General features: G+C 42.5%; 1 protein-coding gene across 1 annotated transcript in view; it reads left to right on the top strand.

The window, feature by feature from the left end:
- The window catches only part of CCDC38 (coiled-coil domain containing 38), a 1,810,821-nt gene that overhangs the window by 1,150,909 nt on the left and 645,291 nt on the right, over nucleotides 1–14,621 (top strand). Inside the window, exon 12 of the mRNA XM_069629826.1 lies at nucleotides 8,342–8,420. Within this exon, the coding sequence (XP_069485927.1) occupies nucleotides 8,342–8,420 (79 nt within the window). The remainder of the gene's footprint in view (nucleotides 1–8,341; nucleotides 8,421–14,621) is intronic.

The following is a 14,621-nucleotide window of genomic DNA, read 5'->3' as shown; positions in this document are numbered from 1 at the left end:
AGAACAGTTTCGAAAGACTGGTGATGGTGACTTGAAAAGGTGGTGTGAGTGCATTCTGAATGCAGTGCAAGTGTTAAATAACAGACCAATTGCAAATGGTGAGATTCCATTGATGCGCATGTTAACGCCAGCTTTGCAAATGAAACTAAACATGGCATTTGATATGTTGACATGTTGGGAAATGTCACCTGGAGCTCTAGCTCCTTATCGAGCGACACCAGAGTCTGCAGGGGTGGATTTGCATGCTATGGAGGAGATTAGACTCAAACCAAGAGGAATCAGTGTAATTGACACGGGAATTGGAGTACAAATTCCATCAGAACATATGGGATTAATTGCCCCTACATCTGTGTTAGCATTGAGAGGAATCCAGATACTGGGAGGGATTATTGATGCAGATTATCAAGGAGAAATAAAAGTGATCCTAATTAATAGTGGAGAGTAAATGCTACCTATCCACAAAGGTGATAGAGTGGCAAAGTTGATTATTGTCCCTGTGAAATTGTCTATGGTAAAGAAGGGAGAGCCACCCACTGTAGTAACTACACGTGGGGATAAAGGTTTTGGCTCATCAGACAAAATGGTACCAGGAGCGAAAGTTTGGATTGAGAAAACTAGTGGGCCGCCGGTTCCGGCAAGTGTAATTGCGGCAGGGGAGGATCAAGTTGTTCTGGTGATGGAACCAGGAAAGAGGAAATGGAGCCACATTCCTGCTGACAAATGTTATTTACGTGAGTGTTGTACTTCACTGATATCTTGTTTTTTTGTAAGACCCTGTGTGTGGTTTCTGCGCTTGTGGATTTGTGTGGAGTCCATTTGGGATGGTCCAGGGACACGTGAAAAGATGTGGCGAATATTTCCATCCTGCAACTGAATCCACTAAATCTACTGATCTGGATGACGACTAGTGGCTTTAATGTTACTGTGTTGCCTGATGCCGACTCGACGACAGTGTATCGCAGCTTTTTGAGAAAATGTTGTGGTCATGGGCATGATATGTTGAACATCTGGCACTTTGGCCTAGCTGATGTTCATGATGCTGCAAACTTGATTTCTACGTGTCTTGTGGCCGTACCTACGCAGGCCCCTATGCTGCAAAACGTTTTCGGAGTACTGCATAATGATTCTCTGGTAGAGGACTCGGATGGGCGAAATTCTTTTTCTATTTATGAATACTGCAAATTTTGGGCTGACACTGAGCGCAACTGGAGAAATATGACGCGTATTGGCACCTACAATGTTGCTCCGGCTGACATCGGGCTCTGTAATGACTTGTGATCCTCGACGAATTGACAAATGCCAGAAACTGGACTTGACGGATGAGAGAAGTGGAATTGATTTTGAGAAGCGTTAATGTGCATGTTTTACTAGTGCTTGTACTGATGTTTCCAATGTAATGTTATGTAATTTTAATATTATAACTGCCAGCCATGTTTAACATGTGAAACTTCCGACGGGTTGGTTTTTTCCTGTGGTAATTTTACCTACACATACATTTCTGCAAATATTTTTGGTGGTCCTTGTGCCTTAACAAGATTCAGTTTGATGATGTTTCCCTTATAGCCTGCGATTCATTGGGCTATGTTAATCATTTTGGGCTGTCGCCAAACTGTGTTTCTAATGTATATTTGTTATCTGAACCTGAAGTTTTACCGTTGCTTTCTCCTTAGTGGGTGTATGGGGGTTGGCTGGTGGTGGTTATAAATCCTTGATTAGATTAGCCTGTGTTGTGTGTAAAGAGCTTAATGAGACCTCTCAGGCTTTGAAAGAGCTGCTGTTGGACAACAGACATTTTAGAAAGGCTATTTTGCAAAACAGGGCTGCTACCGATTATTTGTTTTTGAAGCACAATTTGGGTTGCAATGCCGTTGAAGGGATGTGTTCTTTTGATTTGGATGACCGTTCCCGTTCTATTAGGAAGCATATTGGTAATTTAAATGACCTGATTTCCCAAGTCACTCAGGATCAGGGCGGGAGCTGGTAGGATCAATTGTTTTCTTGGATTCCTGAGGCATTGCGCTATGCTTTCATTTGTATTTTTGCAATTGCGTTTGTCCTGGTTGTTTGTCCTGGTTGTTTGTTGTTGTGTTTCTTGTATTCCCAGTTTGGTAGGGATATTTCGTCAGTTTCGGAAACTGTCTTTTGTTTCATTGCAATATGGTAGTTCATTGTCCACAGGATTGTAGTATGTGTGCTAAAATGAGTTAAAACATGGTGCCGGTGCGCTGCCATTTTGGACATTCACTTCCAAACCGCAATGAAAGTCTACGTTTATGTGGGCTCAGTTGAAAGGCAGACACAGTTGCAATATTTTAGTGTGAAGCAGATGAGCTAATTATGGAGGACAGTTTTTGCATTGTTCACTCAAGGACGAGTTGAGAGGGGAGTCAGAGATGTGCAGGTGCATTGATAAGGGGTGCTGGGAAAGAGCGTGCAAGAGACGAGCTGGGTTTTTCCAATACTGTCTGGATTTTTCTGCTCTTCCCATGCTTGCTGTCTGTCCTTCACCCAGGGGCAGTCGGAAAATTATGAGGGGCAGGGATTTGTCCCCCTTAAGAAGAGAGGTATTCCGAGAGGGGACATAGAATTGGAACCCTGGGTGAAGAAGTCTCACTGAGAGGGAGGACGCTCTGCTCCAGGCCCCGTTAGTTAAGGTGTAGTCTCTCTGCCTACCTGCCTTGGGACTGGGTAGTTTTGTCGTGGCCGAGATGAAGTTTTCTCCTACAACTGCACTAACGCTGACATATCTATCATACCTGTCCTTGTTCATCTATCCATGTATAACTAGTTGCATTTATTTGACAGTTATATGTATGCTTATTTTAGTGTGAATAAAGGGCCTCTAAAGAGCCAAATACTTTCTAACTAATGGTCTGAGTGTGCATTATTGCCTTCCTGTGTCCAAGAACTTTTAGTCTGTGTAATAGGGTGAGTAATTCTAAGTTAATTACACACGTCTGAAAAGCAGAACACAGTCATCTAATGTCCATTCACTGCAACACAACTTGGCTGTTAACATCCTGTACTGCTAGCGGGTCCCGCTCTGCACGTCTGGTCTGGCCAGACGGCCAGAGCGGGACCTGCTGCAGACCTCGTAATGTGGCAGCCCGGAATGAACAGTGCCTGTCCCTTACGGGCACTTTTCATTCCGTGGCCGCCACATTCTTAATGAGGCCCACTGATTTTTTCAAATTTAATTGATGTTTTATTTATATCATACACAAGTGTTTCAGAGTGCGAAGATTGTAAACATATACCCCCCAACCCCCTGGCAAGGAACGGGTCCCATTATGATAAGCTTTAACACACTTAATGAACATGCTGTATGGACCTGGACACATATATTGCCTCAAGCTTATAAAATCAAACATTATAATGAGTGGGTTTGGATAAATTCCTCCGGAAATCGCATTTTATAGAACAACATAAATTTGGATAAAATTAACATCTTAACACAGACGCATAGCCATTGAATATATACATGGCTCCTGATTAATCAATGGGATTAGCTAGATTAATGCTGGTTCTAAGGCATCATCTGAATTTGAATTTGGGATGTAGTAAATATGATAAAAACACATGCCGGCCGCTTTAAAATGGAGTACAGAAAACCAAGAGGAGATTTCATGCTGGACATAGAGGGATCACTAATGACCCGGGCACCACTTAGTCTAAAAAGCTTTTATTGAAAACACAGGCGGCAATTCAATATAAAAATTGGCTCAAAGCACACTTGTGTATAGGCATGTTATAAATGCCATATCATGTAAAATAAAAATGTAAAATAAATAAATATCCTATAAAATCATCTATTAATTGGCAATACATATTTGAGCTTTTGAAGAAACATGATGATAGGAGGTTATGGGCATGGGCCTGAATGAATAGCAACGTGTTTACCAATATTGAGACAAATTCCATTAGTGAACAAGAATGGACACGCACAGTTAATGAATTGTATTTTGTACATGATTGTCTTGAGGAAACATCAAATAGCTACTCCCTCAACTCTAGCTTTTTAGAAGGGTTTACAAATGAGGACATTCTTATAATCATTAAAACTATTAATAAATCATGTGTGCCAGGACGTGATATGATGCCAAAAAAGGTACTAAAAGAGAATACCACATTTTGGGCCTTTATATTGAACAGTTGTTTCATAACATTTTAAAAAAGGCAGCATACCACGTAGCTGGCACAGATCTATTATGATACCAGTGTTCAAAGGGGGAGCCCATTCTAAAACTGCAAATTATAGATTGCTTGCCATGATTGACGCAAGCCAAAAGGTCTTTGCTACTATATTGCTTAAAAGAAATTTGAAATGGGTGCAATAAGGAGTTTTACTTCCTCGATTTCAAATGGGTTTCCTTAAAGGACATGGCACCCTAAACAATATTAGCCTATTGCAATATTTTATTGTAGGTTGTAATGAGAGAAAGAATGATAGATTATGTGTTTGTCTTATAGATTTTAGCAAAGTCTTTGATACTGTTTTAAGAACTTGGCTCTGGAACAAGTTGAAGCAATGGGGTATTGCCCCAAATTTACTGCACTTTATTACTGGACTGTACTCAAAAACCACTGTAACCATACAAGTCAACCAAGAGGGTGATCTTACATCAGATATTAATACTAACATCAGAATTAAACAGGGATGTGTTTGGTGCTGTTATACAACTTATACATTAGTGATATGGGTAAGGACATCAATGCAGTCCGTAACTTCCCACCTATTATTGGGTGTAGTCCGGTCCCATGGGTCGGATATGCAGGCGACACCCTACTTATGGTTAAAAGATATACTTATCTGGGATATCCCATGAAAAACCTGCCACATAAAGATGTTTACTATAAAAGCATGTGTTTTTTTTTTATTTTTATTTTTTTTAAAGTTACTTGATAAGAGCAGTGGCAACAATGTGGAGGGATTGATAACCGTATAGTCTAAAAGTGTGATTCCGAGCATACTATATGGTTTAGCTATCCTCCCAGCAAATATGTTGACCGGAGTAGAAAAGCTTGAAGCAAAAATATTAGACTCCATACTGGGAGTACCACAAACAGTACCTGTGGCAGCGCTCCGCTTCGAGCTTGGTGTTCCATCTATAAGATCTCTTTGGCTGACACCAAAATGCAATCCATACTTTGCGATTGTATGATCTTCCCTGCATCCAATACAATGTACAGCTTATTGGCGGAACAATATGCCAAAGGAAGCCAAACCCAGTTCTTAAAGGAGCTATATAGTACAGTAAATAATCATGCTTCCCAATTTAACATTGGATGTGGGGATTAAATGCTTAACCCCAATGGATCTATTTTACTAAAAAAGAAAAACAGGGTCTATGACCATTCCTTTAATGTGGATTACCTGTCTAATTTAAAAATGTATAGAGAATATAGCACTCAAAGTTTTAATCAACAATCTCCCTGTACATCTCTTACTCAAATTTGTTCCCTCAAAATGTGAAGATTCATCACATTTCTTCGATTCAACATTTTGCCAACTCTAGAAAACACTGGGAGATGGGCTAAGATCCCCCTTAAGGACAGACTGTGTTGTCTATGCAATACTGATGTAGAGTCTGCCCGACACATTTTAACACAATGTGATCGACTGAAATTGGAATACACAAAAAGCTATACTCATTTTGTCATAGATATTGCCCACATTGAAGATAATCAATTTTGGTCGGCTATTATAAGTGCGGAATCAATGGTTATTGTCAGAGCAGTATATCCCATATGGAAGAAGGCATGTGGTTTAATCCTACATTTTGCCGAGGTTTTTTGAGGGCACTATATTATCATATTTAATGTTGAAAATTGACTAATAGGGATAATTCTTATTATATTGTACATTATAAGGATGGATTATATGGATGGATTTTAGGATGGGTTTTGTCTAATTCACTTTTATTGACTTTTATATATGTTTTTATTCTCTATTTGTCTTGTGTGAAGGTTTGTAAAATAAATAGTCAAACAATAAGTGCTCCTCTTCTACTAGATACCCTCAGAGTAGTTGTGTTAGGGTAGCTGAGCTAGTAGATAGGGGATGCATTCCCAATCTAGGTGATGTGTTTCCAACCACTGTAAACCCATAAAACATAAAAGGTATTTGTGAGTGGGATCCTAAAACAGCAATTTCAAAATATTTCTCCTTAACAGGGTTCTATGTGCTGATGGAGTGAGTACTGTGTGAAATTGCAAGATGGTTCCGGGGTCTGTGTGGACTCGCTCTGGCAGCCATGCAGGAAATATTAGAGTGTCTCTGACTTCTGTGTGGCCTTGATCAGTGAGTCGTATAGACCAAGTTAAGGGGAACCTGATATCTGAGCAGGGCGTTGGTACTGGTATCTGAGGAAACTAAATGTTATGCTTCATGTCTCTGTTGACTCTCAGCACTCCACTCCTTTACAGGAACCATGTTACTACAGTTTTCAGCCTGCTAAATAGGGGGAACGCTTATGCTAATGGATAAAGGGGTCATTGGCCTAGTATATAAATTTATTTTCAGCTGTCCTATCCCACGTTCGGTGTTTCATAAAGGGATAGTTCATATGTTTTACTTGCAGGACAAATGGAAATAATTCCTTTTGCGCAAGAGCATTGTAAGACATTAAGCAAAGCAAGACATTACTGATTCCCTAGTGGTATTCCCAACAAGTCCAGAAACCCTCTCTCGTAAAGGAGCAGTGCTCTTTTGTGTCAGTTCCCTATCCTGAGGTGAGCGCAGGTGACCCTGTACCACCACAGGCCCATCTTTCACTAGCTTAGGGTGGCACATAACCCCCTTTATGACCCCAGTTGTTCTTTACAGATCTAGGCTGGGGACTTTGTCACAACACCCTAACAGAGATTGACACTGAGCGTTGTGAATATTCTCCAGCATTGGTCATATCTACTCACTTCACTGCATTCATGGAGACACATCCTTCCTTGGTTTCACTTTTTCTCCTGTCCTCATGTGTTTAGAACAATAAGACCTATTTTGTTACCCCAAAATTGCCTCTCACATTCTCTGATGACCCAACGACCCTACCAGCATGAATAGGCTGTATGTTGCTGGCAACATTCTCTATGAAGTTCAAGTAATACTCTGCCAAACACCGAAACACCCCTGTCTTGAGTGATTGGTGCTTTCCTTAGGGCTGTCACCAAGATTATGTGTGAGGGTAGGAGCCAAACAGTCTACTTCATTTACTCCTATTTTGCATTTTGTATTATGGATGGTATGTCCAGCATGACGCAGTTTGAGCAACACATTTATCAGCATTCTCTCATGACAATAATCAGTTGCTTTTTAGACTAAGCTGCCATCCTGGAAGGATGTTATCTTGCCAATTCCTGCCAAAATATTTTCCATAATCCTTTGGGAGGCAGGTTCTGCTGGGTCAGGGCCAAAAGGAATATGGCAAAAACGATGAACTTCAATCAGTCTTATGAACAATATCAAATGATACAATTCATAAGTTAGTCTGATCTGATGATATGCAGACAAGGTTCCATGTGATTTAAACAAATCAAATAATAGAGAATTAATTAATAACAAACCTATATCAATGAAAAATTCGATTTTTTAAATTGGGGGGGGGTGTACCGCCCAAAACCACTCTTTTCCTATGTTTGAAAGCCCCCCCAATACTCTCCCCACCCATTCTAACCCCTTAACCCCCACCCCATATATATTTTTTTTTATCAATAAATGTGTTATTTTCCATTGTTTTGGATTCATTCGTTATTTTGGATTCCTTTACATCACTGTATAGTGCAGCGCAATAGTCTATAACGCTAAATGCAGGCGCAATGCCCAAAGCAGCCAGTGTTTCTGAATTATTGGTAAGGGAACACCCATATACACTTTTTAACGTCCCTCAGTTCGACATGTGCCCTGATCATGCCAGAGAGTTCTGTTGCCAAAACTATTTGCACCAACCTCTGTGAACCATCCATCTGTCCGTAAATCTCTGCACCCAATATGCAGTTTAGTGCTTCCTTCAGTGGATCCCTCATGAGATTAGGTACTGGTCTGGCTTTATGACTACAGGTATAGCACCTTCGTTGACCATAGTCCTATGTTCAAAACCCTTCAGAATCGGAATACTGCTGCTAGAGAATAAACCCAATTGTGTGGGAACATATATGCCGTTTCCTTAACTGGATGGTGGTGTTCAACCTTCCTACTATGGGTACAATATCTGGGGTCTCCATTGCAGGGGCTATTCAAAACGTGAATCTATGAAAGATGTCAATGCTGAACACAACGAACATTACAAGTAACTTAATTTTTTTCTGGGTTAGTAAAATCTTTTTTTTTTATCTCCCCTTACTCTAGGAGTCCAAGCGTTTCTCACGAAGAAAAAGAAAAAGAGTCACAAAAGGAAGTCCTTATAGATGAATCAGATCTTGATGAGGTAATGTAAGAACATTACTACACAGCTGACTAATCTCAATATCCAGACCTATACAGATAACTCACTCTTGAATCAACAAACCAATACCTATATTTCCCATATAATTTCAGGCACATTTATCAGTCCATTTTACACTGAAATTTTTCACATTTTTGGATACTGCCCTGGGTCAAACTGCAAAGGCTAAGGACCATTGACTCCCCCGCTAATTTATCATTGCCACACTTCACCGTCCTGGATTTGCCGTACAAATGTATCAAGACTGTAGGATCCCAACTGAAGTTTTACCCATGACTATTATTCGTCTACTGGATGCCCAAATCTGGTGCTGGGCAAACCCACGCTGGAGGGTGCTGCTCACTTCTTGGCATATAAATAGATAAAGGCTAGGTAAAGATTGGTGGGCTGTGCGTCCCAATTGATAGGCCACCATCTAAAGGAATTGAGTTGCATATGACCAGCAGTTATGCCAACAGTCATTAAAAGAAGGGAAGCACAAAGCAACCTACGCAAGCTGTTATGACACCGACTTGAGCCAGCAGTACCATTAGCAATACTATTGGCCCTTTTGTCTCTACAGACTACTTCTGAATTAGACCTGCAAAAGCAGAGAACACTTGCACACACCACAAAGCGTGGTTCTCGATTTGCTGACATGATGCAGACCAAATCAATGTTCCTTTCCAGTGCTTAACCGTCAAAAGGGAAAGTGTATGCACTTGAGATGGGCTTTACAGCTTTGCTAGGCTACTAGTTTTGGTTTGTGCTGACCATGTGCTGTGGTGAAATGTTTGCTCCATCTTCATCGATCGTCAATTCAGTTTTATCACAGATTATATTTTGCTTCCCAATTCTGTTTTCATTATGCTTGTCCAGATACTTTTTTCACAAAGAGTTTGTAACAAATCTTTTTTCTCAAAGGGAATTCCATTGTAAGCTTAAATCACATTTCTTTCACTTGCAGTTTTAGAACTTGCCATAGCATCTTCTCCTAATTCCTACACCCAGCTTTCCTGTATTCTCATTTCATGGCAATCTACTGCAATACCATATCGTGGTGGGTCTCAGAATTGCTTCTCAAACTATCATCACCAGGGCCATTTGAAACTTGCAACCAATATTTAGACAATTTTGTGTGTATAATCAGGCAGTGTCCAGTGAGCAAGATATGCACACACCTGGGTCCCTGTTGACAAGAACCTCCTACAAGCTCGAACGTGTGTAGTTTCCAACTGTGTAGAGCTTGGCTTCTTTTTTTGTTTGTGTCTGTGCTAGGTTAGACTGCACGTGTCTTCTTTTATTCATCCTTTTAAGTATTTTAAGTATTTTGGTTGTGATATAAAGTCCAGTCTGGCGCTGGTGTTATCCAACAGTTTGCAATGGATGTCTTTTGGCAGCTATCATGTTCAGGATCGTTATCATCTGATAGGTCAGCTACCATCTAGTGAGCTCCTGTGTCCCAACCAGGGCATAGGAACCATGCTAGTTGCAAACTGTGTAACAGTGAAACTTGTGATAACGTGGAGGGACAACCAGTCCCTCTGCAATAGTGCAATCGCCAGTGAATGGGGCATGTCATGAGGAGGCTACTTCTCACACATGACAACTAAACTATGACCGCTTTTATTTGTAGGTGAAAAGTGTGAGGTTGCAGAGAAAACTTATAATGAACTCATTGGCAGATTGCAGGGCTGAGACGAGGTTCTCGAGAATGTAAGGAAGCCTGGTCTTGTAGTATTGGGTATACTGTGACAACAGGGATAACCCCTGCTATTGTGTAGGTTTTCCCTCCCTCATTGCAAATTCTCTCCCAAAGACTGGTTGCGTCTCCCTGGTTCGACCTCCTTAACTAATCTCTTATCAGGGGTTCTAGGGTGAGAGTATGGCAAGACACGGGACTGCTGCAATACATAGATAGGGTAGGATTGCTGGCTTTAAAAGTTTGTTTTGTCAATTTCAATGGTATTTTCCAATGTTTTGAAGAAAGAGCAGTGGGCAATACGGGAGACTGATTATTTCTTTTAATCAGCTGATGCCATCCGTCAGCTGATTCCCATCAATTACCCTCACAGTCACTGGTACCCTCCCCAACCGAAGGGAATGCAAATTATTAGGAGCAGCTAGGTCTTTCTAAAGTTAAACTTGTGGCCGGGCAGACATGGGGTCAAGCCAGAGAGAGACAAACATGGTGGTCACACCCAATAGCGCAACACCACAATATGAGATCTGGCACAGCCAGCCCTCCCTCTGAGTATGGAAATGATGCTAGAACAATTTTTCAGAGTACCGGTGCTGGCTGGTGTCACCTTACCTAAATATGGCAGTGTTCACCTTACCAGAAAATAGGGGTTGTAAATAACACTGGTGGGGCATAACTGGAAAAGTTATCAACTGAAGTAATGGCTACAGTGTAAGCGTAAGGTGGAGATTGTTCAATTTACATTTCTAAAACCATCAAGTCTTTCAAAGTGTATGCATGACATGTGACATGGTATCAGAGCATGCTCTGTACCAAAATGGCCTATTAGTCCTGAGCAATCATAGGAAACAAGATTGACAGCTAACTCAGTGTCTTACTGTTGGAGCTCTGTAACACGTTAAGTAACTTATCATTGTTTTTATAGGTCAACTTGTATTATTATTTTATTATTATTAGGGTATGTATTGAGCGTCGACTAGGCTTCGGGAAACAATGGAGCACTTTACAATCATAGAGGGAAGAACACAGTGAGGGAAGCAGAGAAAGAAGGGAGTAGGGAATCTAACAACAGGTTAGGGAGGGCAGCGATGGATCTACAAGTAACCACTGCAGGAAACAGTGGGAATCAGATGCTCCAATCTCAGGTAGGGTGGGGAGTGGAGGGTGCGTAAAACTTGATAGAGACCTCATGATTTCACAAAAACGTTACCATTTCCGACAGTGATTTGATTCTTAAAACTATGTTTTATTCAAATCTGAAATGTGTTTGCATAGTTTGAAGGCTGTACAATAGCTTTAATTGAGCCAACCTCTAACACTGAGGTATAGTAGAAGTAATTTCCATCAAACACATTATGCCATAAGAAATATTATCCACCAGTAATTTATTTATTTTATTTATTGAACATTTGTATGGAGCCTATACAGCAGAAAAAGTTTCCAGACGCCACAAGACAAAAGAGCGGGGGGACATAGGAGACAGCTAACTCAACAATAACGGTCCTACTATGCCTTGTGACATTCGGATTGTACAAGTGCAGTATCAAGAAGTGCAGGGTTTGAGAAATCAAAAAGTGTCAAACCCACTAGGCCCCAGGGATCTGTCGTCCAGCTGGCCAGGACACAGCCATCGCTATTGGATCCAGTTCCTGGGGGTGGACCAGTGCAGGGGGATCATCTGGATGAGGCAATCCTCAGGGAGTGGAAGTGGGACACCGACGGGTGAGACGCAGTACCCCCTTCCCTATAAAACATTTTCCCAATCCTACCCTGTAGGATATTCAGCAGTTCTACCCCCCTTTTCCAACACGAACACTTTTCTACACCGTGACAAACAACGGACTAACACCAGAGCCGTTTACCTGACATGTCCCAACACAAGGTTCAGGCAGAGTCAGGCCATTGACATTAACTACGCACACCTGACGGCCCTTCCCCTTCCCCACAGGGATAAAAGGCGGAGCACGAAAGCACACTTCGAGCAAGGCTGAATGCAGACCGGCAGTTCAAACGAAGGAGAAAGGCGGAGAGACCTCGAGGGAAGACGAGGAGGGAGTTGCCCTTGCCCTTTTCAACTCAGACCTGCGAAGCCTCCGAAAGGGAAATCACAAAACCGACAAGTTCAGCTGGCGTGTGGTGTGACAGGTGTTAACGGCATTTAGGGCCCTCCCACGCTGATAACCAAAGTGGGGAGAAGCGCATGCCGCTATGGTACCGTCCTTGACTCGAGAGAAACTCCAACAGTTCAGCACAGCTAGTGAGTCGAAGAAAACAAATAGTAAACCAAACTGTGCTGGGCCCAAGGTTTCAGGCGGCAGCCTTGTTGAACAAAGAACTTGTGTAATTGAACTTTAAAGAAACCCTAGCGAATGATTCAGAAGCAGAGTGGTCCGGCGTCGCAGGGGGCTCATTCGAAGGACTCTGACTCAGTCCTTTTTTCACGGTTATGTTTTTTTTTGTTCAAACTACGTTGAAAGAGGCCACAGGAGAGACCGGGTCAAGTGTCAAAGTGGTGCTACGGGGGTCAAGCAAAACTCCTTGTACACTTGAAAGTCTTTGACACAGTGGAGAAACCGGATTGAACTGTGAAACTGACAAATGAGAACCCGATAGAGGGATGCCTACGAATCAAGGGTAAACAGTGATATAACCGTGAGCATTGTGGCGACAAGTGTAAACCCGGCCGAGGGATGTCCACAATGAATATTTGTTTAAAAAGACATTGAGACTGTTGAATGATACGATTTTGAGTGAAAGGCCATAGTGAAACCAATTGAGGGAGGCTAACGTTGCAAGAAGGATTAGAGCCCGGCAGAGGGGGATCCAAGGGGCGAAGAGCAATTGCCCATGTGAAAGATTACTAAAGGAACTTTTGTTTTGTTTATTGTTCAGCAGGCCTTCTAAGGCACGTGACTTTGCCGGGAAGAGAATAGGCCCCAGAAGGTCTTGGCATTGTTGAAAGGAACTGTAACCTCATGCTGGCGAGGCCTAGGAGCATGCTGTGCTCAAAGGTCCTGCCGTGTCCCATACTAAAAACTTGGGGAAGGGAGACCCCAGCCATACCATCCTGACTTATAATTTTGTGAACACTTCTTTCTTTAATTGAGAACATTATCCCACACTATTTTGTAACTTAGTTGTAAGGATTGGCAAAAGGTTTATTTTAGTATAGGCCCTTTTTATTTGACAAGACGCCACCAGGACTGCCCTATTATTATTTGATGGTCGCAGCTTGCTCCCATCTTAGATTTAGGTTTAGATTAGGTGTTTTGTGTTTTTTCTCACCCATTATACAGTTTAATAAACATGGTTCAACTGTGATCACTTGTGTCTGTCTTTACTGTTGCCACCATGAGTTCCTTACAATGGGGAGTGGGCAGGTCAGGGAAAGGGATGAGATAGAGGGACAGAGAAGAGGAGAAGTGTCCCGGGAGGATAGCTCAACGGCATGTAGGAAGGGGTGAGAAGGGGAGACTGAATGAAGGATGGCTGGGCCCCAGAGAGATTTATAAGGGACACAGGCATCTAGTCGTAGCGGCAGGAGGAGACTAGCAGGGGAGGGGGAGAGAGAAGGAGGAGGAGAAAAGGAAGGTCTTGGGAAGCTTCCGAAATTTAAGGTGATCCGGCTCAGGATGGAGAGGGATGGGGAGGCCATTCCAGAGGGAGGCTCCTGAAAAAAGAGATCTACCTCGCACTCTCTGCTTGGAGAAATGCCTGATCTGCAGAGAGTTGGAGCTAGAGGACCGAAGGACTCTAACAGGGAAGTATTTAGGGATAGAGAGTTGAATGTAGCAAGGTCCCAGACCCGAGAAAGCCTTGTGGATATGATATTATAAGTCATTGATAACACGCCTGTACACAAGTGTTTCTAGGCACAACAGGACAAGGAGGGGGAAACAGAAGGAGGACAAAACAACGATTTTACTAGGCCTTCTGTCATTCAGATCGGTCAAATGCAGGGAAGCGAGAGGGGAGAAGTGGTGGGGGGGTGTAGAAGTGCAGGAAATTCAATAAGTGCAGCGCTGCCAGAGGGTGGCTCATAAGTGCAAAGGGAAGGGACTATAGGGTTGCAGATACAAACCCTTAAGTACTGGGGGAGCCCAGAGGCAGTGCGAGTGCAACTGAAAATTCAGGAGCCTAGCTCCTATTTCAGTAGGTGACCAGTACGCAGAGCAGTCAGGGAGATCTGCAGGGGAGAGGAAGAGAGAAAGTGGAAGTGAAAATGAAGGTCCTGAGTTGCTTCCGGAACCAGAGGGGGTTCTGCTCAAGTTTGAGAGAGGTAGGGAGGCTGATCCAGAGGGAGACCCCAGCTGAGGAAAGAGTTCTGCCTCACAGTCTATGCTTGGAGAAGCGTCTGACCCTCAGAGAGTTGGGGGTGGATGAGCCAAGAGCTCGAGAAGGAAGATGTTTAGGAAGAGAAAGTTGGAGGTAGTGCGATCCTTGGCCCCTAAAAAACCTTGTGGATGATGCAAACGTGATCCTTGCAGCCACGGGAAGCCAGT

Source organism: Ambystoma mexicanum, chromosome 12 (assembly GCF_040938575.1).
Source record: "Ambystoma mexicanum isolate Mex_15411 chromosome 12, UKY_AmexF1_1, whole genome shotgun sequence".
Classification (NCBI taxonomy): Eukaryota; Metazoa; Chordata; class Amphibia; order Caudata; family Ambystomatidae; genus Ambystoma; species Ambystoma mexicanum.
This window is presented reverse-complemented; position numbering and strand designations above follow the sequence as displayed.